This window comes from Nomascus leucogenys, chromosome 14, assembly GCF_006542625.1.
Source record: "Nomascus leucogenys isolate Asia chromosome 14, Asia_NLE_v1, whole genome shotgun sequence".
Classification (NCBI taxonomy): Eukaryota; Metazoa; Chordata; class Mammalia; order Primates; family Hylobatidae; genus Nomascus; species Nomascus leucogenys.
Genome location: NC_044394.1, coordinates 69,034,351 through 69,056,156, shown reverse-complemented (window position 1 = coordinate 69,056,156; position 21,806 = coordinate 69,034,351). Strand labels below are relative to the sequence as shown.

Here is a 21,806-nt window from a genome sequence, read left to right as displayed (position 1 = left end):
GGACTTACAGCTGTTCCCTAAAACCATGTTAAAAAATGAAGGCTTTTACATTTTCCCAGAATTTGTGCAGAAAAGGGAAAGTACATAATTGGCATTTATTTCTCACATCCAAAATAATGCATTCACACAAAACCAGGATCTCCCACGTTTAGCATAAGAAGAAAAAAATACTAGATTAGAGATATAAAATCTCTGAGTAATGGTTAGGTTAATCCACCAACACCAAAGAAATTCAAGTGGTCAACAGTCTTGAAAATGCTTTATTGAAATGTGTGACTTATGTGCAGATGTGTTTGAAAGACCACAGCTTGAAAACTGATTTTTGAAACTTCTCAACAACCAATTGAAAAAAAATGAAAATCCCTAATGGGCTTGACTTCTAGTGTAACCAGAAGCCTGGTGTAAAGTTTTCCTTTAAACATTTTCCATTACAGAAACTAAAGAAAACAAAGCTATTGTATTTGGAAATCGTTGGAGTTTGAAGTTTCAGAGGAGAAGCAACAGTTTTTCAGACGTGTAGGGTGACTTCTTTTTTGGTTACATTTGGATGAACATGGACTTCACAGTTCTCGGAAGAACACCGGAGGGGTGTTCAAGTCTGTATGCTTGTCATGTTGAAGAAACGGAGATACACGGACAGGAAAGGAAAAGGATGACAGGAGAAAGAGAGGAGACTTTGAAAAGGGCTCAGAGAAAAGAGAACTGGAACGAGACATGATTAGGTTAAGTCTAGTTATAAATTTATCAGAAGCTGTGCGCACCTTTTTAAAAGTCCTAAATTTACATTCCAAAAACTGCCCTCCCAACCCCCAAACCCGCTGTCCCTGCCTTGGAGCTATTGTGAAAGTCTATGCACAAAAACTGAAACAGGAAATAAAAAATAACCCGGCCCTTCCAAACCCCAAAACAAACCCAAAAAAAGCTGTACATTTTTTTTTACACATTGGATTAATAATATAGGCATATAGGTGGCATGATTCAATTAAAAGGCTTTACTTTTTATGCCAGAAAAAACCCAATAAATAAAAGGTGCTAAAATTAGCATTAAGAATTTGGTTGTAATATATTGACAAATCTGGGAAGGCAAGTCCTCAAAGCTCCCCAATACTGATCTGTCTCAGCAAACTACAAAGCAAATACATAAATAATGCAAAATATGATTGAGAATGTGAGATTTTTAAAAACAAAGACAACATAATTCAGGTTAACTCTGTTGAACAGTCAATAAATGAAATTCATCTACACCTGAATAAAACATATTTAACAATTGAAAAAATTTTAAACAACCACAAAAAGTAAAAACTTTAAACAAACATGAACAGGATTTGTTTTTAGGGCACACAAAGGCCCCTGCAGCAGATTCCAACAGTAGCTTTACTGGTGTGTCTTCTACAGATGAGTTAAAGAGACAGGCTGAGCTCCACACAGGCAAGATGACTAACAGGGCGACAGGACAGTCACACAGGGCGGAGTGCCACACCCGGCTATAATCCCCAGATTCCACTGCAGAGCTGGCTTTGTGCATAGGAGGCACACAAAGAAAGGTGATTCAGGCAGACATTATTCAAAAGCTACTTCGTCGTGTAACCATTGAATAATGTTTGGGAAAGCTTTGGGCTTTGTATTTTTAAGTTTTACTCCTTGTATTTAACTTTTTAAATAACAAGGTCACTAAAACTCATGCACGCTGCAAAAAACCTCATGCAGTAGTTAAGGTAAACCATCCAAGCAGTTTTTATTCATTAATATTCATAAATACACACAGCAGCTTCATTAGAGATTTCAATTTTCCTCTTCAGTTTGAATGTGGAGTATTAGGAGAGCCTTTTGCATGTCAAGGTACAGGAAGCAGAGATCACCCCTGCACTGCTACCTACATTTACCTGCTAGAAGTAAAAATTAGTTAAGTGGAAATGATTATCATATATATTTTCTCTCTTCCTTTTGAATGTACACAATGTAACAAGAGTGACAGACCTGAAATTACAATCACCAAACAAACCCAAGATAGTTGTTGTCCACTTTCATTGGCAAATACAGCACAGAGGACATTGTCTGCGAATTGGGATGTCATCAAAGAGGAGGTGGTGGAGGCTCATTTCCTTTATTACTCTCTTTTAAATTTAGGTTTTCTAAAGCAACATCTAAAGGCATAATATCTACACAGCCCATAGCACCAAAATCTGCCATCTCCCCCCGATCATCCTCGTCTGAGGATGAGCTCTCTTCACGCACTAAAGTGGACAGAAGGAGCTCTTGGACAAACAGGCTGCGGTCTGCACGCTCGCTTTCCATGGACTGGCGCTCCGTTTCAGACATTTTAGGATCATTCAACCTGTGTAAGTTAAAAAGAAAAGACCTTATTGTTAAAAAGTCAATGAACAATGGCATGGCCAATTTCTACAGTGCTCTCCACTGTGGAAGTTTTACAGGTGGCAAAATTCAGAATGAGACATTGCTGGAATACCTGGCTCTAATTTATCCTTAATCGTGTTGAGACAAATTCCCCACACTTGTTGCAATACTGTTACCTGGAGGTGCAAATCTATGCTTTAATTAGACTCAATGAGAAAAAAAATACATTTAGACTTTTTCCACTCCAGAGAAAGCTAGGTGAAAATTTTCTAAGGAAAACAGGATTTCTTACAGATTAGATGCTTGGGAAAGTATCTAACCAGAATTTCATCTGGAGGTAAATAAAAAGAGGAAAATGAAACACAAAAAACAAAATCTGCAGTGAACAGAATATTCAATTGAAAAACATCCTAAAATTTCCTCTGACTTTTTCTATTACTCTATTTAATTCTTCCTGGTATATGCAGAAGCTAGAGAGGGCAAGAAAACACATACATACAACCTCCTACATTTCTTCTACCAAGGACCTACAGTGTAGCAGGGCAGACACAAGGTCTACCTGCCTGACTTGCTCCCCTGATGCACGTACTTATGAGATCTGGGCTATGCTGGGAAACCTGGCTCATCTGCACAGAGACTAGACAGATTTCCTGATGAAATATAAAATTTAGGATATAAATGAAACTGCAAGGCTTGTGAGGATCTTCAAGTTGGGGTTAGCAAAATGAGCTGGTCTCATTGTCAAAAGATTAGATCTGGCCTGGCACGGTGGCTCATGCCTGCAATCCCAGCACTTTGGGAGAATGAGGCGGGCGGATCACCTAAGGTGAGGAGTTTGAGACCAGCCTGGCTAATGTGGTGAAACCCCATTTCTACTAAAAATACAAAAAATTAGCCGGGTGTGGGGGTGCGTGCCTGTAATCCCAGCTACTCGGGAGGCTGAGGTAGGAGAATCCCTTAAACCTGGGAGGCGGAGGTTGCAGTGAGCTGAGATCGTGCCATTGCACTCCAGCTTGGGCAACAAGAGCGACATTCTGTCTCAAAAAAAGACCGATCTGACTTACACACTCCAACAATCACTTTCTAAAAGGTCAACTATCTTGGACTCCAAAGAAACTGTGACCTTACCATCAGTTCCAGGGCAACATGAATAGGAACTGCCCCTGGTCAAAGAAAAGACCAAAAATAAGGCTTGGGCCCTATATATATCACATAAGAGCTGTGTGACCAGAGAGCAGGATCTCCCCTGCATACACTGCAGCCGTTCTCCTTGCCTTGAAAATTCACAATGCATGTTAATATATTTGAAGTTCTGAGAAGCCCAACAGTAAATGATCTCTATTTTTCTTACTTTGCTTTCTCCAGCCTTATTAATTGGGGGTGGAAGAAAATAAGTAATTACATATATTCCTTAGAATATATGAAGTTAAGAGAGTACTTCTGGGGAAATATTGCCTTAAATAAATCATATGAATATAATACAATAAAAGATGTGGAAAGTGGTTTGCAAACTGCATGGTACCATACAATGTACAGTATCAGATGACAGAAGGGGGATTTCAAGAAGCTACAACCAGGCCAGGCGCGGTGGCTCACGCTTGTAATCCCAGCACTTTGGGAGGCCGAGGCGGGCGGATCACGAGGTCAGGAGATCGAGACCACGGTGAAACCCCGTCTCTACTAAAAATACAAAAAAAAAAAAAAAAAAAAAATTAGCCGGGCATGGTGGCGGGCGCCTGTAGTCCCAGCTACTTGGAGAGGCTGAGGCAGGAGAATGGCGTGAACCTGGGAGGCGGAGCTTGCAGTGAGCCGAGATTGCGCCACTGCACTCTAGCCTGGGCGACAGAGCGAGACTCTGTCTCAAAAAAAAAAAGAAGCTACAACCAGAATCCACAGAGAGCACTCTGAGGTCACTTATACCATGCTCTGAGAGTTGGGTGTGGAATAAATGCACAGAAAAAAATTACAGATCAAGTTGAGTAGTTTGGGTCTTAAAAAAAAAAAAAAAAAAAAAAGATAGGGCAAGGGTGGGTAGGAAGATGTCTTTTCCAAAGGGCACTGGCAAGACATTCCACCCACAGTTCTGTGAACTCTCAGTAGAAATGCATGCTAGTAGATCTCCTTTTTGAGGTAGGGACTTAGATCTAGTATGTTACAGACCTGCTGCTGGTCAGTCTCTATGGGGAAGGCTACATGGCAACAGGTAGCTCCATCTGTGGCTCTGTGGTTTTCTTACATTAAAGCAGCATTATCTGATAATAACCAGGCATAGTTACTGACCTTGCAGAGATAATTCAAAGGTAAATTACCCATTTAAAATGTTTTTCTTGGTTTCATAGCAAATGCTGATAACGAGTACCATTAATTGGGCCTTTACTATAGGCCAGACACTGAGCCAGACCATACACATTCCAGTATTCCATTTAATCCTCAAAATAATTCTCTCTCTAGAGGCAAAACTTCTGGGATACTGATGATAAAATTGAGGTTTGGAGGAGTGAAATGACTTGCCTAAGGTCCAAAACTTGTAAGTGGCAAAGCTGGGGCTCTAGCCTAGGGATTTTCAAGCATTTTTTATTCTGCACCCACAATATGTTATTTATAACTATATACATGCACCACTGTATTAGAGCATGAGATAAAAGAAATATAAGTAGAAATTATAATATTTTCTTCTAACATCCCAATGAATTGTCATACACACTGCATTTTGGAGAGAATGATGTATTACACAAACTTTATTCTTCATTTTACAGTTCTTGCTTTATATTCCTCTCTGCTCCCTTAAAAGCCCAAATTAGTCCAGGTTCATTATCTGTTGAGGCTAAGTCTCCACTCATCATTGCTCTTTTTAAAAATTCTTTATATTCCTAAAAGTCACATAAAATGCCTGTGAAGTTTCAGCAGACAAATACATGCAGTTGCTAACAGTTTCAGAAGCAAACAAGAACTCCATTCAGTAGAGGAGTTTACTGTTTTACTAAATATTATTTATACCATAGGAAGCCATTTTTTTTAACAGTTACTTTTGTGTGCCAACCATAAAAATTTAAATCTAGCTTTTTTAGAAATTCACAGGAGAAAACTGCCACTGTATTATGGAATCCTTCTTATATTTTTAATATTTCAAAGCAGATTAAAACTGGCAATAACAAGCAATGTTAATTATGATAAATGCACCTAATATGAACCATATATATATAATGATACAGTGTTTAAGTTTTATGGGTACTATGGCAAAACAATTCATATTATATGATGATATATACGTTGAGAACAAGAAGACCAGTTATTTTATTTTAGAGACAGGGTCTCACTCTGTCACCAAGGCTGGAGTGCGTGGTGCAATCTTGGCTACTGAAACCTCTGTCTCCAGGGCTCAAGCGATCCTCCCGCCTTAGCCTCCTAAGTAGTGGGGACTATAGGAGCGCACCATCACGCCTGGCTCATTTTTGTAGAGGTAAGATTTCACCACGTTACCCAGGGTGGTTTGGAACTCCTGGGCTCTGGCGATCTGCTTGCCTTGGCCTCCCAAAGTGCTGGGATTACAGGTGTGAGCCACTGGGTCTGGCCCAGTATTCTTAATTTATCTAAAATAACTACTATGTTTCACATTCTTGCGGAAATACTGAATATGCAGTTTTAATCAGAGATCTGTGAGTTTTAATCAAACACAAAATTTTAAAGAAATATATATGCACAAAAGAGAAAAGATAATTCCAGACTGTAGTGGCAATAAAACATTACTTCCCAAAGAAAATTCTATTAACAAATGAGCTACCTTGTTAAAAGAAACTGGGAATTCTGGAGAGTCTGCTGACTGCTTTCTGTATTAGCTATGTTGGTTGTTGCTGTGGATTGTGTGATTGTAGTGGTGACACTGCTTGTGTTAGTACGCCGGGTTGCGTTGCGTGCGGTCTCCAGTTGTTGCCGTGCTGCCTGAGCATGCTGCCGTTCTAGCTGCAGCTGCATCTGCAGTTGTTGTAACTGAGAAGCGGAAGGGCCAGAGGAATTAAGCTGTCCTCCTGCAGAACGTCTCACTCCTGATAACTGAGATAAAAGCTCTGCCAATGGAAATGAAGACAATTAATGTCGGCTTAATACTGAGGAAAACAAAACGCTACAGATCACTCTTTTACTGGAACAACATCCAAAGCATTGTGAACAGGTAGGTAACCACCACAGCATACAGTTTCAGTTAAGAGCTGAATACATTCTAGAATGCCTCCTGGAGGCAGGAGTTACTGTGTACAGAGAATGCAAATGCATATGAATATTAACCCAGACTGAATTATGTTTGAAGTAAAACTTAAATTGTCTTTAAAATTATTTGCATAACAGACTAATTTAGTTAAGCTTTCTCTTAGTATTTAATGAACTGGTTTATCTGTGGGCCCAATTATAATATAAGCTCTCTCAATATGTGTTCCATGGAAGCAGGGATGAGGTCTACTGTTGACTATATTCCCAGCTCTCAGAACAGGGCCTGATATAGCAGGAATTTAAACATTTACTGAATGACTGAATGAATTATTAGGATTCAGTCCAAGAGGCCTGGATCATTTCTGATGGTGGCCCTTACACACTCTCTGCCTCTGCCTTCTCCCTCTAGTACCTTCTGGTACTGCTGTTTCAGAGTACCACTGCAGTAGATACCACTAGCAGTGCTCAGCAAGGCTGAGTGGCTCCTGAGAACCTGCTGCATCTGACTGTACAGCCTACTTAGTGGCCTGTTATAATCGACTGTCTTGTGTCCATAAGGCTATACTCATTAAGAGAGGTGTAAACCTCTGTCCCTGCATCCTCATCTAAGTAAGGTACAGTGAAATGCCTTCTTCCAAGTGGAGGGTCTACCTCGCTTATAGGGAATCGATGACTGCCTTGCAGACACTTTCAGGCCAGCAAAAACTCTTTATAATTAAAACTCATTAACAGTTTCTGTTTTCTTGCTCACTGGTGCTTTATTCCAGGCTTTTAATAGCACTCTTATACCACTCTTTCATGGAATATACAGTCTATCACTAAAATAAACTAACTCACTGACAGAAAAAAAATCAAATGAAGAAAATTTCTCAACTTTGAATTTTGCTCCAGAAACTACTTTAATTTTTAGTGTCTGCCACCAAAATAGCAGGTAAATATTCCCTTTGGATGAAGAAATATTTTTTAAATCCCCCAAACTCAATTTATTAGGCTTGTTTTTGTTGTTGCACACCCAAATGTCCAAAGCACATTTGGAATTAAAATTTTATATGGTATATCTAACTTTTAAATAACATGATAGGTATAAAATTGTTCTTAGGTTTTTGTTGTTTTTTTTTTTTTTTTGAGACAGAGTCTCGCTCTGTCGCCCAGGCTGGAGTGCAGTGGCGCGATCTCGGCTCACTGCAAGCTCCGCCTCCCGGGTTCACGCCATTCTCCTGCCTCAGCCTCTCCGAGTAGCTGGGACTACAGGCGCCCGCCACCACGCCCGGCTAATTTTTTGTATTTTTAGTAGAGACGGGGTTTCACCGTGGTCTCGATCTCCTGACCTCGTGATCCGCCCGCCTCGGCTTCCCAAAGTGCTGGGATTACAAGCGTGAGCCACCGCGCCCGGCCTCTTTTTTAAATTGTTATTTCAGGTTTGGGGGTACATGTGAAGGTCCTTTACACAGTTAAACACCTGTCACGGGGGTTTGTCGTACATATTATTACATTACCCAGTACCCAATTAAGCCCAGTACCCAACAGTTATCTTTCTGCTCCTCTCTCTCTTCCCACCCGCCTCCAGTGTCTGCTGCCTCCTCCTTTGTGTTCCTAAGTTGTCATTTAGCTCTGATGTTCTCAGTTTCTATTACAGATTTACACTTATCAGTGTTTTAGGTGTTCTGCAGGGTACTCATGGCTTCCAGGTAGGTGCACACTTCACCACATGGACACATTTCAGAATTATTGCTTTAAATGTGTGCACACTTCCCACAGTCTTACCACTTATCTGCTTGGTGTGTCTTGCAGATTGCCAGGCTACAGTGATTTCTTGTATTTTATTGTGACCCTGTGTTCTGCTACGAACTTCCCAGGTTTGTCATGTACTAGACTCAGTGACATGGCCAGGTTCAAAAACTGTTTTCTTTTTTTTTTTTTTTTAAGATTCTTCCCAAGCTATTAAACATGTACCTTTCAGTATGTTCTATAACAATACAGTTCTCAAATCAAGGTCAGGACATTAAGTCCTACTTTCCTTTCTTCCATGAGAAGAGCTTAATTCTTTAGTCTTGTCAATTAGCTATAGATAACAGTTCTGAAATATGCCATGTGGTGGAATGTGTACCTGGAAGCCATGAGGCGCCCTGCACAACATCTGAGATAGGCATAAATCTGTGACAGAATTTTACACATAACATGTTCTTAAAAATGTTAGCTATACCTTATAAAACCTAATTTCAAATGTGCTTTGGACTTTTTTTTATGTGTACTTATGGAGATTTAACCATGAAATGTTGGAGGTATTCAAGCTGAAATCTTTTATGATTTCCTTGGGCTTCAATAGAGGCCACAAATACAACATAAAACCATTTCTTATCATCTTATGTCTCTAAGAACAGTAGTCTCCCTTTACCTGCAGGAGATAAGTTCCAAGACCCCCAGTGAATGGCTGAAATGAGCATTTGGATAATACAGAACCTATGTATACTATGTTTTTCCTACACATACTTATCTGTTGTGCTAAAGTTTAATTTATAAATTAGGCACAGTACGAGATTCACAACAAAATACAGTAAATCTAAAAATATACTATGAAAGTTATGTGATGTGGTCTCTCTCTAAGTATCTTATTGTCCTGTATTCACCTATTTTTTGACTGTAGTTGGTTGTGGGTAACTGAAACACGGGAAAGCAAAACCACATATGGGGGGGGACTACTGGACTTAAACAATGCCAGAAGTGTATGTATTACTTTATGTTAAGTGTCTGCTTTTAACACATTTTACACTTTTAACACATTTGGGAATTTTGTGAAAGAACATGGCTTATGATCAGAGAGGTGACTAAGAACACAAATCTCACAAAAAGTTTTTTTTTTTTTTTTTTTTTTTTGAGACAAGGTCTCACTCCATCACCCAGGCTGGAGTGCAGTGGTGCGATCTCGGCTCCCTAGAACCTCCACCTCCCAGGCTCAAGCGATTCTCATGCCTCAGCCTCCTGAGTAGCTGTGATTACAGGCACCCACCACCACATCTGGCTAACTTTTGTATTTTTAGTAGAGATGAAGTTTCGCCATGTTGGCCAGGCTGGTCTTGAATTCCTGGCCTCAAGTGATCCACCCGCTCCAGCCTCCCAGAGTGCTGGGATTAAAGGTGTGAGCCACCACACCTGGCATCACAAAAAGTTTTAAAAGGAGCTCCTCCTTCCCCTGCCATTTCCCTTATTAATGTGAAACTAACTTACCAGCTATAGGATCCATGGCTTCCCTATTGCTTGGAGAATATGAACTCTGAGAAGAAGAAAGTCCACCAGTAGAACTGCTAGTAAAGTGCATGTTTGATCTACGAGCACGAGGACCTCCTAATCCCCGGCCAGGGTGAAACATTCTACGTACATGTCGAACACCACTCGATTCATCATAACCCAAAAGTTAAGAAAAAAACGAAAGTATTTCACAGAAAGAAAAAAAAAAATCACTTGAGTCCTTGCTAGACAGATATAAAGATTTCCTGAATTGTAAGCATTTAAAAACAGTGCATTTAACTTAAAGTGCAAATGTCCCAACTCTTATCTATGAGGGCTATTAATCCTAAAAAGACACTCAAATGTAAGGCAACATGTGAGTGTGTGTGTGTATTGGGTGGGTGAGGTAAGAAAGTTTCTCTATATAGCTCATGAAATCTCAAATACCACCTATAATGAAAAAGGAACAACACTGAATTTATATTCAGCAGATCAAAGATTCCTTTTGGATTATTAGTTTTAATCTGTCTTCAAGCCTCTTTCCAATGCTGCTGCTAAGCAGAAAACAGATTTGCATTTCTTGTGTAAGACACACAGACAGATTAACATGACATTTATCATGAAGTCAAATTCCCAGCAGCCCCAACCATCTTACACAGCTGAGTGTGAGTCAAACTGAAAAAGGTCCTGAGTCACAAATAGCTGTCAAACTCATGAAGACAACCTTACGTTTCCACAAAGGCAAATGAGAGGTGGGGGAGGCCAGATCATATAGAAGAGATTTTTCCTTTAAAGCACCAAACAGACCAGCTTTATAATGCAGATTAATTTTTTTGCTGGCTTCTCAGTTTTTCAGCTGATGGTTCTGGAGTTATTTAAGGACCAGATGGGTAGCTCCAAGAGGCCTTCAGGTGTCACAGTACATGCACTGTTCCATCATATTCATGAGGATGGTTTGGGTTCTAGAGAAAGTGATATGATCATATTTATATATTCAATAATTTTATATTATGATTTTATATATGTATGTATTTTGAGACAGGGTCTCACTTTGTTGCCAGGCTGGAGTGCAGTGGTGCAATCATAGCTTACTGCAGCCTTGAGCTCATGGGCTCAAGCGATCCTCCTACCTCAGCCTCTTGAGTAGCTGGGACCACAGGTGTGTGCTACCAGCTCAGCTCTTTATTTTGGTAGAGACAGGGTCTTCCTATGTTGTCCAGGTTGGTTTCGAACTTCTAGGCTCAAGTGATCCTCCCACCTTGGCCTTTCAAAGTGCTGGGAGTATAGGCATGAGCCACTGTACCCAGCTGTACCCAGCTGGTGATAGTTTTAGAGGAACAATTCATAACCTGAAACCAGAAGCATTGAGTCCACAAAATTAATCGCTCTGGTAGGCCAGTTACCTCAGGGAACACTGCCAGAAACTGTTGAGAGATAAGGAAGGGAATGCAGAAATAAAAGCAGGAGGCTGGGCGTGATGGCTCACGCCTGAATCCCAGCACTTTGGGAAGCCGAGGCGGGCAGATCACCTGAGGTCAGGAGTTCGAGACCAGACTGGCCAACATTGTGAAACCCCACCTCTACTAAAAAAATACAAAAATTGGCCGGGCGCAGTGGCTCATGCCTGTAATCCCAGCACTTTGGGAGGCTGAGGCAGGCGGTCAGGAGTTCGAGACCAGCATGGCCAAGAGACCAGCCTAGCCAATATGGTGAAACGCCATCTCTACTAAAAATACAAAAATTAGCTGGGCATGGTGGCGGGCACCTGTAATCTTAGCTACTTGGGAGGCTGAGGCAGGAGAATTGCTTGAACCCAGGAGGCGGAGGTTGCAATGAGCTGAAGATAGCGCCATTGCACTCCAGCCTGGCTGACAGAGTGAGACTCTGACTCAAAAAAAAAAAAAGAAAAGCAGGAAAGGAAATTTAAAGCTAGAGCTGACCTTATGCTATCCTACTCAGGAACTGGGCAGGAAATGGCTCTCTCTGGAGAAGGGGACCCCAAAAAGGAAAGGAACACCAAGATGCACACCTGTCCCCACCATCTCACCACACCACACCCACAACAGGGTAAGGCAGCAGAGGAACAGAGAGGGAAAGCAAATAATGCCTCTTCATATTTAACTAATTAAATTTTAATTTGGATTAACATTTTCCGCTTTTGTATGAAAACGCCATCCTGGAAGACGCAATTTGGTCAAACTGCCTTAAAAAAATCTAATTGTAATGAACTAAAGATGAAGCACAAGTCAACTTCCACTTAATGAAAATGGTTCATACAACAGTGATAGTATATAAAAAGAGAAATAAATTGCATCTCAACACTGAGTCACTTTTAGGAAAAGTTCAAATAAGTAAAAATAATTTGGAGATTACTTTTCCTCTTTTGGGGTATATTATCCTTAAAATAATCAAAATGACAAGCTGGATGCAGTGGCACGTGTGTGCCTATAGTCCCAGCTACTCAAGAGGCTGAAGCAGGAGGATCACTTGAGCTCAGGAGTTTGAGACCAGCCAGGTCCACACAGCGAGATCCTGTCTCCAAAACAAAAAATCAAAATGACAAACATTACAAACAACTCTTTTCCTTGTCATCTCTTAAAAGGATATTAAATCTCTAGGGGCTCTGTGTTCAAGTGTAAGATGAGCTGCAAAGTCATCCGTGACATGATTAGGATCGCCTCCAGGTAACGCTGCACATATTGGACAAATCTGAAATAGAAGTAAAGAAAGCAACTTAATAAATGAACGTCAATAAGACATCTTTCTGGATGAGTATTTTGCTGTAAGTTTTACTATTATCAAGTTTTAACCAATAAAAAACACAGCAGATCCTGAATTAGTGAAAAGCAATAGAAGCCTAAGCAAGAACTGTTCACACAAGGTCCCTCAGGGTCAAACACAACAGCTTCAGGCACACCAAACTTGATCTCTGGCAGGGCCTTCTAACAGCCTGCCTGATTCATTTGTATGGTCTAGCAAAATAGTTACCATTAAAAAAATTTTAAAATGTGCTATTTAGTGCACATTTACATTTAAGTCCAGTCTTGAACGGTAAAGACAGATACAAGCCTATGGCACACTTCTCCAAAGTGAGCTATACTTGAGAGCCAATTCCCAAATAAGACAGCAGAGGTCTGATAAAAGGCAACTGTGCCAACATTCAACAGATATGTTGAATGTAAGACAGATTATGATTACTGATAATATGCAAATGTGGTCTATAAATTTATGAATGTGACTTCCAAAGGCAATATGGTATGGAAGCCCATTTTTTAACCTTATTTCCCGAAGAAATGGGTGGTAGGCCAGAAGCTTGTAACCAGGTCAGGCTCAAGGAGTAGAAGAACAACTTTCCATGGGCCTTTTGGCAAGAGATAGGAGAAAGTAGGAATAAGATGGTGTGTACACAGTCACAGTTTGGGGAGCGGGTGACAGGTTGGGAAGGTGGTTTCTATAGTTAACAGAATTGGTGAAACAGAGGGAAGGAGAGGGGAAGGCTAGAAAGAATGAGGAACTTTTTAAAGAGGAAAGGCCCTTACTCTTCCGAAATTCAAATGGGCAGATAATGTTCTAACAATGGTAGCCAAGCCTTGAAGTATGAACAACTTCAATCTTAAAGAACAGGGACAAGAAGAAAGGTCTGAAGCAAGGAGCATGACCAAAGGGAGCCCCAGGAAGTGCACAGTTCAAGTTGTAGACTTGTGTCTTTATCCATAAATAAGAAGGTTAAAGACAGGATATGTGATTCATCTTGCCAGTACATGTGCCAAAATTCTTTCACTTAGGCAAAATCTAGGCAATTGGTCGGCCTTATTGTCTGCTGACAGCACAGTGGGAGTAGGTGGTAGCGCTGGAGATGAGGGGAGATGGAAAAGGTGAGACTTGGAAGGACAATCCTGGGGTATGGAGGGAAAACAAACTGCTCTGGTTCCTGGAGCCCAAATATAACTTTCCATCTTCTAACAACTAGAAAGCAGAAGTCCCCTGAGAGTTCAACTCTGTTTTGGTATCGGTCTCTCTTATGCCTAATCAGCTGTCCTGATTATGTGACTCAGGACTCTGAGAAATATCCTCAGGAAAACCCAAATATGTTCATGAGAAATAATAGTTAAGCATACAGTGTGCAAAAGAACCAGAGAGGTCACAATGGAATGTGAGGAGGCAAATGAGAAAAAGAAGTAGATAGACCTGCCTATGCCTTTCTTAGAAGATGCCAGGAAGGTGGTAAGATTCTTTCCTCTGTCAGAAAAGTAGCTGTATGTGTCACAAATTTACAGATTATCCACTCTCTCTCTTTACTAGGAATTTAACTTTTCTATCTGTACCATTCCTGTACTCTGACATTACCTGGTTATGTCTGATATACATATTTTACTTTTCATGTGCTTCTGGTCTTACCTAGCTAAACTGTAAACTCTTTGACAGATGCAGGACAGTGTGATTTCTCTTTGGTTTTAAACTCCGGCCAGACTTGCTTTAAAAAAAAAAAAAAAAAAAAAAAAAAAAAAAAAAAAAAAAAAAAAAAAGACCAGCAATGTTTGGAGAAACAGAAAACAAGTTCCAGTTATTTAAAAATAACACAAGCCACCTTAGAGACTCATCATTCTGAAAACGTTAACAAGTGCTGGGTTATAGTTTTATTACATTATAAGGCTGTATAGCATTTTTATTTAAAGAGAAAGTAACCACCAAAAGGGAAAGGCATCTTTCTTCTAAGATACTTTCCTTTAGATTGGCCTTCGGGTAAAATCTATAAACAACTTGAGCTATCCAAAGATAGCTGCAGAGGCTTCAATACTTGAGGGGACATAAAAATGTTGGTAGATGAGAAAAGTCTCCACAAGGATATAGATTCCTAGAAGGAAAACAGAATGGGAAGCAGAGACATCAAAGTACTAAGAATGTCCTAGTAAGATAGATAATTTAACAAGTAGAAAAGCACCTTTGAGACGAGCATGCAAAATAAAAAGAAAGTCAAGATCCTTCCTTATCATGTACTGACTTTGGTTCTATACTCAAAATCTTTTTTATTTCATTGGAGTAACTCTGCTAAGATGTCAGGATGAAGGTATTCAGAACTGCTTCATTCATAGAGAAATAATATAAAACCAACCAATCAGCCAACCAAACTTCCATAACTACTAGGGATAAAGAATTACTGAGGATAAGAAATTACTGTGGTGGGAGGATCACACAGGTTGACAGTTGGCACAGAAAATCAAGAGGCTAGTCCAGGCACGGTGGCTCACGCCTGTAATCCCAGCACTTTGGGAGGCTGAGGTGGGTGAATCACGAGGTCAGGAGTTCGAGACCAGCCTGACCAACATGGTGAAACCCCATCTCTACTAAAAAATACAAAAATGAACTGGGCGTGGTGGCACATGCCTGTAATCCCAGCTACTCAAGAGGCTGACGCAGGAGAATCACTTAAACCCAGGAGGTGGAGGTTGCAGTGATCCAAGATCGCACCACTGCATTCCAGCCTGAGCGACAGACTCCATCTCAAAAAAAAAGAAAAAAGAAAATCAAGAGGCTACATTTAGAACCAAGTGGAAGATGCTGCCACACTTGGGTCACATAAAGTTAACTCGGATGAGGACTTGGAAAGGAAAACTAAGCTCAGATGATGGGATCACAGAGGCCTGGTCATCTTTTCGGTTTTACATTTTATATTTAGCAAGCTAACTCACGCTTTAAGACAAAAACGCTTGTTCTCAAGACTGTGTTTTCTGAGAGGAAATGAAGGGAACAAGAGGAAGAAAGAAAAAGGAGAGCAAAGCGGGGCAGGAGAAATGGGAAAGAGGTGATGGGGAGCGGGAGGAGAGACAAAGCAAGCTACTGTGTCACTCATGGGCACAAATACTGCTTAGTTTTGAGTGTGTCTTTATTTCCACATCATGGTGCCTAATATCTCTTACAAGACAGGAAAACTCGACACAAAGGGTAATTTTAGGGTACTGACCCTAAAATTATGACAGCTTGTCAACATTAATACTTATCATACTTCCACTGCCACATGATAGAGTAATATCTATTATTTGTACAGGAAAATTCCATATAACACACAAGCTTAAAATTAAATAACTTGTCAATTAAGATTTACTTAACTGGCTTAAGTCAGTATTTCTTTAATTTGGCTAAGAATATAAACCATCTGGGCCGGGCACGGTGACTCACGACTATAATCCCAGCACTTTGGGAGGCCGACGCAGGTGGATTGCCTGAGGTTAGGAGTTTGAGACCAGTCTGGCCAACATGGTGAAACCCCATCTCTACTAAAAATACAAAAAATTAGCTGGGCATGGTGGCGTGCACCTATAATCCCAGCTACTCAGGAGGCTGAGTCAGGGGAATTGCTTGAACCACGGAGGTGGAGGTTGCAGTGAGCCGAGATGGAGCCACTGGATTCCAGCCTGGGTGACAGAGTGAGACTCGGTCTCAAAAAAAAAAAAAAAAAAAAAGAATATAAATCATCTGGAGCAATTGTTAAAAATACAGTTTCCTAGTCCTGGAAACAGAGGAATTTAACAATCTATTTTGACGAAGGTCCTGGTTGATTATTAACAAACTGTGTAAGTTTGGCAAACATAGCTTAAATATACAATGATACTGAAAAACTGTATTTACTCTGTTATATTAAGCACCAAATGTTATTGTTACCTAACATAACCAAAAAATTTGTATTCACAGCCGGGTGTGGTGGCTCACGCCTGTAATCCCAGCACTTTGGGAGGCTGAGGTGGGCAGATCACCTGAGGTCGGGAGTTCGAGACCAGCCTGACCAACATGGAGAAACCCCGTCTCTACTAAAAATAAAAAAAAAAATTAGCCAGGCGTGGTGGCGCATGCCTGTAATCCCAGCTACCCGGGAGGCTGAGGCAGGAGAATTGCTTGAACTTGGGAGGCGGAGGTTGCAGTGAGCCAAGATCACGCCATTGCACTATAGCCTGGGCAACAAGAGCAAAAACTCTGTCTCCAAAAAAAAAAAAAAAAAATTGTATTCACAAATGTCCTTGCTATTCTCAGTGTCATCTCTGCTATTGCTCGAGTTTCCTCTTCTCCTTCACCTTGCCACTGAGGGTCACCATCAATCTTGCTTTTTATCTGTAGCCCCTTTGGAAGCCTTTACCAAATGAGATGAGGTCCCATCCCAAGGATGTACAGAGTCTCCATTTTTCCACGTGGTTCCAGCGCATGACTGCCAGCCAGCAACCAGTTAGGGCACATTATAGCACAGTTTCTTGCCAATGTCTTTAAAACATACCTTCTTAAGTCATTACTCCACATATAAACACCGAGTCACTGCTGAATGTACAGAACTTTTCCTCTATGAAAGCACCTAAAGTCAGCATGAGTGATTTTTTTTTTTTTTAAAAAACAACAGCTCCACATATTCTTCCCCATACAATTATCAACCATTCTAAAGCAAGTTTGGATTTCCTCTAGCCTCTCTCTTGAACTAATACAACCACATCAGACAGCATTCTCTCTGGGTACTATGCACAGCTTTAAAACTATTCTTTATAACCACATTCCTATTTCTAGTTCAAGGATCTATGCTATGAAATCCAGATAAGTTGGTAAAGTTAAAGTTGTGACTGGCTAAATTCATTATATTATATAATTTTGTTACCATGGACTAATCCATTAAGCATTTACTGAGTACCAAATCAGAACTAACTTAACACTTTAGGTTAAAACATTATCAAGAAATGAGCGTAGTTCCTGCCAACATTAAAGTTCAGATGAATTTCATCTCTTTTTAAAAACTGGGGCCAAAATTGGGGCAGGGCACAGTGGCTTATGCCTGTAACCCCAACACTTTGGGAGAATGAGACAGGGAGATCACTTGCAGACAAGAGTTTGAGACCAGCCTGGGCCACACAGTGAGACACAGTCTCTACCAAAATATTTTTTTTAATTGGTATTTTTCATTATTTCTTCAAACTGGGGTACAATTCATGTCTCTGCTTTTAAGCGGCTCTTAGAACTCAGCTACAGAAACACCCAGGCTTATTATGCCAAGGGATTTTCTGATCACCTGCAATACTACGGGGGGAATGGGGTTTAAAACACTCTTTTTCCATAGAAGAGTAATGACCCAAAAAGAGCCATCTAAATTTAAAGCCAACACACAAAACCTGTTGACATGTGTTATACTTTCGTACTTATACAAAAAAAAAAGAAAGAAAGAAAAAAAGAAGACATTCTATTGAGCTAACTACCAGGGCCAATGACAACTTCCTGCCCAATTAAAAGTATTAGTTTATCCTACAAAATCTGCAGATATAATGAATACAAGACTGAAATTCAAGTTTTGCTTTGAGAATACACATAAAGGACTAGTGGATGATCTATGCTACATGGTCAAGAAACTCCTTTTGGGCCTTGTAGAACCGTCTAGCTGGTAGCTACCTGCACCTTGGCCATCCATTTTGCCAATATAAATAAAGGTCCTTTCAAGAGTTGAGTGAGCACACTGTTCAACTAGATTACAGTCTAATTTTCTGTTGCTGCAGTGAACAGTTATAGTAAGTGTTCAATTATAAGTGAAATTAACTTATAATTGTGAATTACTTCATATTAAATTATTTTCCCTCTCGATTCCATTCTCCCATCATAATGCTGAAGTTAGATTTGTCACTGGCTTCTAAAGAGCAGCATTTACAAGTAATTTAGAAAGTCCTAAAACGCAATTATGTTTTACTTTTAAACATGGTTCTTGTACAAAAATTTACGTGTATGATGACATCTTGAGAATTCACAGAACTTGAAATAGTATTAATATAATTTAGCTATACTGAAAAATAATTCCAAAGAAATCAGAAAGCAGTTCACGAAAGGGCTTGTGCTCCTGTGAGAATCTAATGATGTTGCTGATCTGACAGGAAGTGGAGTTCAGGCGGTAATGCCTGCTGGCCCACTGCTCACCTTCTGCTCTGTGGCTCGGTTCCAAACAGGTCATGGACGGGTACTAGTCTGGTCCCGTCCGTGGCCCAGGGGTTGGGGAACCTAGGTCTAGAGGACACATGCAGGTAACGTGGGGCAAAGCAAGATAGCAAACAGAGCATTTAGAAAGGAACATGTTAAGAAGAATAGAAAAGGAGATATAGCAAGCTGTTGTGTAGATATAATCCCCCAAACCAAAATGATGTAAATCACTCTTGAATTCCCTAATTCAAAAATGCAAAACATTGAGGGGTGAGAGGGGACACACAGTAATATCACCTGGACATTTACATATAACTGTAGCACACTGGAGCTGATAATATGTTTCACATATGTACGGACAGGCATTCAAAACACTTAACAACTGGTATGGCATAGGCACCAATCCTTCAGAATGGACACTAGTCAGCATGCTACACTTGGCTGTACCTGCTGAATGCCAGCCCTGCCTCTAGGACTTGACCCATGTGACCTGAAGAAATCCTGTACTTTTATATTAAAGATTCTTATCTGCTCGCCATTTTTCACTTTGAAACGGCTGGGTGTATGGGTGGGAACAGATGTAGATATAGTACTCATGCAAAGATTAAGGGCTAATGAGGAAAGATAAATCCTTAAAATATTCCACAAAAACCAATATGAAAATAGAGTGACAACTGCCTTGGGCTATGTACCAAAAGCCTGGAAACTTAATGAAGGCATAAACACAACTCACAAGAAACACACCATGGTAGCATTTGTAGGTGGTGGGTATTTAATTTTCAAACTGTGTATCAGGTATGCCAGAGTGTAAACAACAAATTTTGAGTATTTACTTTTGGGGGCAGCGGGCGTGGCACAAACCAACCAGAGGCAAGGTTATGGAAAACTGGGTAGTTGTCTTGCCCCTGAGGGGTGATGAAAATACTATACTAGGGACTAATGGCGGATAATAATAACAACATATAATAATAATATATATTATTGTTATATATCATTATTAATATATTATATATTTATTATCAATAATATAATGATATTTATATATTATATATAATAATACATTTTTTTTTTTGGAGACAGGGTCTTGTTCTGTCACCCAGGCTGCAGTACAATGCAGTGGCACAATCATGGCTCACTGCAGCCTCAACCTCCTGAGCTCAAGCAATTCTCCCACCTCAACCTCCCAAGTAGCTGGGACCACAGGTATGTGCCACCACATCCAGCTAATTTTTAAATTTTGTGGAGACAAGGCCCCACTTTGTTGCCCAGGCCAATCTCAAACTTCTGGGCTCAAGCAATGCTCCTGCCTCAGCCTCCCAGTGTTGGGATTACAGGTATGAGTCACTGTGCACAGCCTGATAATGATTTTAAGGATGCCTAATTTACAATAAGAACTCCATGTTTGTCTTACTGTATTTAGGTAAAGGACCCAAACTTAACAGAAATTAAATCAAAGAAAAATGATTACAAGTTTTCCACAACCAGCATGGAGATGCAACTGAGTCAGGATTCTACATACTGGTATGCGGGACTGTACCAAAAGGAAGCAAAGTCACTTTACAGAATAAAAAGAACAAACTAAGAATAGTAACAAAATGTGAGAACAGTACTCTGAGGCTCTCCTAGGTGCAAGATCAGAGCATTTCTGAGCTGTTAAGACAGTAAAATTTGGCTTAATGTCTATAAAAAATAAATTTACCTACTGTTTGAACTATACATGTTATAACAACTTCAAGCATCAAACTAGCAGTGTCAGTGGGAATAAAAGTAACCCTATATTATATACATAGCTGTAGCAGAGTTAAGTAGAGACTGTGGAACCCAGAGGGACTCTAGCTGAGTCCAAACACCTGCCCCTACCCCTGCCCCTTACTAAGCTGTATGTCCTTGAGCATGCTACTTTATTTCTCTGGGTTCAATTAATTTGTTTTGAGTACATTTAGGGGCTTATTAGTTGATGCAATATGCAATTACTGTGCCAAAATTCTCCCAATTCAGTATCTATAGTTCCATATAAAGCCTTCACTTTACCTATTATTATCAATGGTAAAGAGGTGGGGGAGAGACTCTTAGGTGTACTTTATCATTCTTGAAGGTGGATGCATGCTGACTCAGATGTCAAGTAAAAAATCCAACAAGCTTTCAAGGTAAGACTTTCTTTGTGTATTATTCTGGGTCCATGGCCTTTAGCCACTGGAAAGATCAGGATAGGAAGAACTTCTAGGGACCCCAGAGCTTGACCTAGGAAGCAAGAGATGTGATCTGATGAAAACCAGGTAAGATCAGCGATATGCTACAATGAGATGTGACAATGGATTATTATGATACTACCAAAGGTTTTTAAATTTCCTTGTGAAGTTCCTTGTGGAAGAAAAGTTAAGCAGATAGCAAGGATACTGTAACAAGAGATGCACTGCAGGTTGCCATCCTTTTAACCTTTCACAATGCATTGAATAAAGGGCTCCTGAATTTGGTCAAGACTCCATGCTGTGGTTTTAGCTACAGGTTAAGAAACTCAGTGTGGACAATAAGAGGTATTATTTTGCAAAAATGCAGCCTCCCATGATGTACAAAATTTGCTGTTAAAAGATGATTTTAATAACTATGCAAATGGTATCATTACACTGAGCAGGAAGCAGATGACAGTGACCTAGCTTTATTAATGTTAGAAATAATATACTTTACAACATCATTTTAGTCATAAGGCTGCTGCTTCACTTACCACTTCTGTTGATGTTTCTGCATGTTCAGAAGTAACATGTTCTTGAAGAGATGTCTCCGTATAGCCCATTTTTCCACAATAGGGACAAGTAAAAGACTGTGGCTGCTCTACAGAGAAAGCTTCCCCACCATAGTATAAATCTGAAAAATAAGGTAGAATTGCATTGAGGAATATTAGTTTTTAAACATATAAAAATGTAATCATATGATACAATAATGTAAAAAAGAAAGTGTGGGCCAGGAGCAGTGGTTTACGCCTGTAATCCCAGCACGTTGGGAGGACAAGGCGGGTGGATCACTTGAGGTCAGGAGTTCGCGACCAGCCTGGCCAACATGGTAAAACCTCGTGTCTACTAAAAATACAAAAAGTA

The 21,806-nt window shown here is 40.1% G+C and overlaps 1 protein-coding gene across 1 annotated transcript in view; it reads right to left on the bottom strand.

Annotated features, from left to right (window-relative positions):
* Window positions 1–242: 242 nt before the first annotated feature.
* The window catches only part of KCMF1 (potassium channel modulatory factor 1), an 82,182-nt gene continuing 60,618 nt past the window's right edge, over window positions 243–21,806 (bottom strand). The window contains exons 3-7 of the mRNA XM_030827370.1: window positions 21,437–21,576; window positions 12,391–12,492; window positions 9,784–9,958; window positions 6,137–6,419; window positions 243–2,335 (exon numbers count right to left, since the gene is read on the bottom strand). Coding sequence (XP_030683230.1) covers window positions 2,074–2,335; window positions 6,137–6,419; window positions 9,784–9,958; window positions 12,391–12,492; window positions 21,437–21,576 — 962 coding nt within the window. The 3' untranslated portion in view covers window positions 243–2,073. The remainder of the gene's footprint in view (window positions 2,336–6,136; window positions 6,420–9,783; window positions 9,959–12,390; window positions 12,493–21,436; window positions 21,577–21,806) is intronic.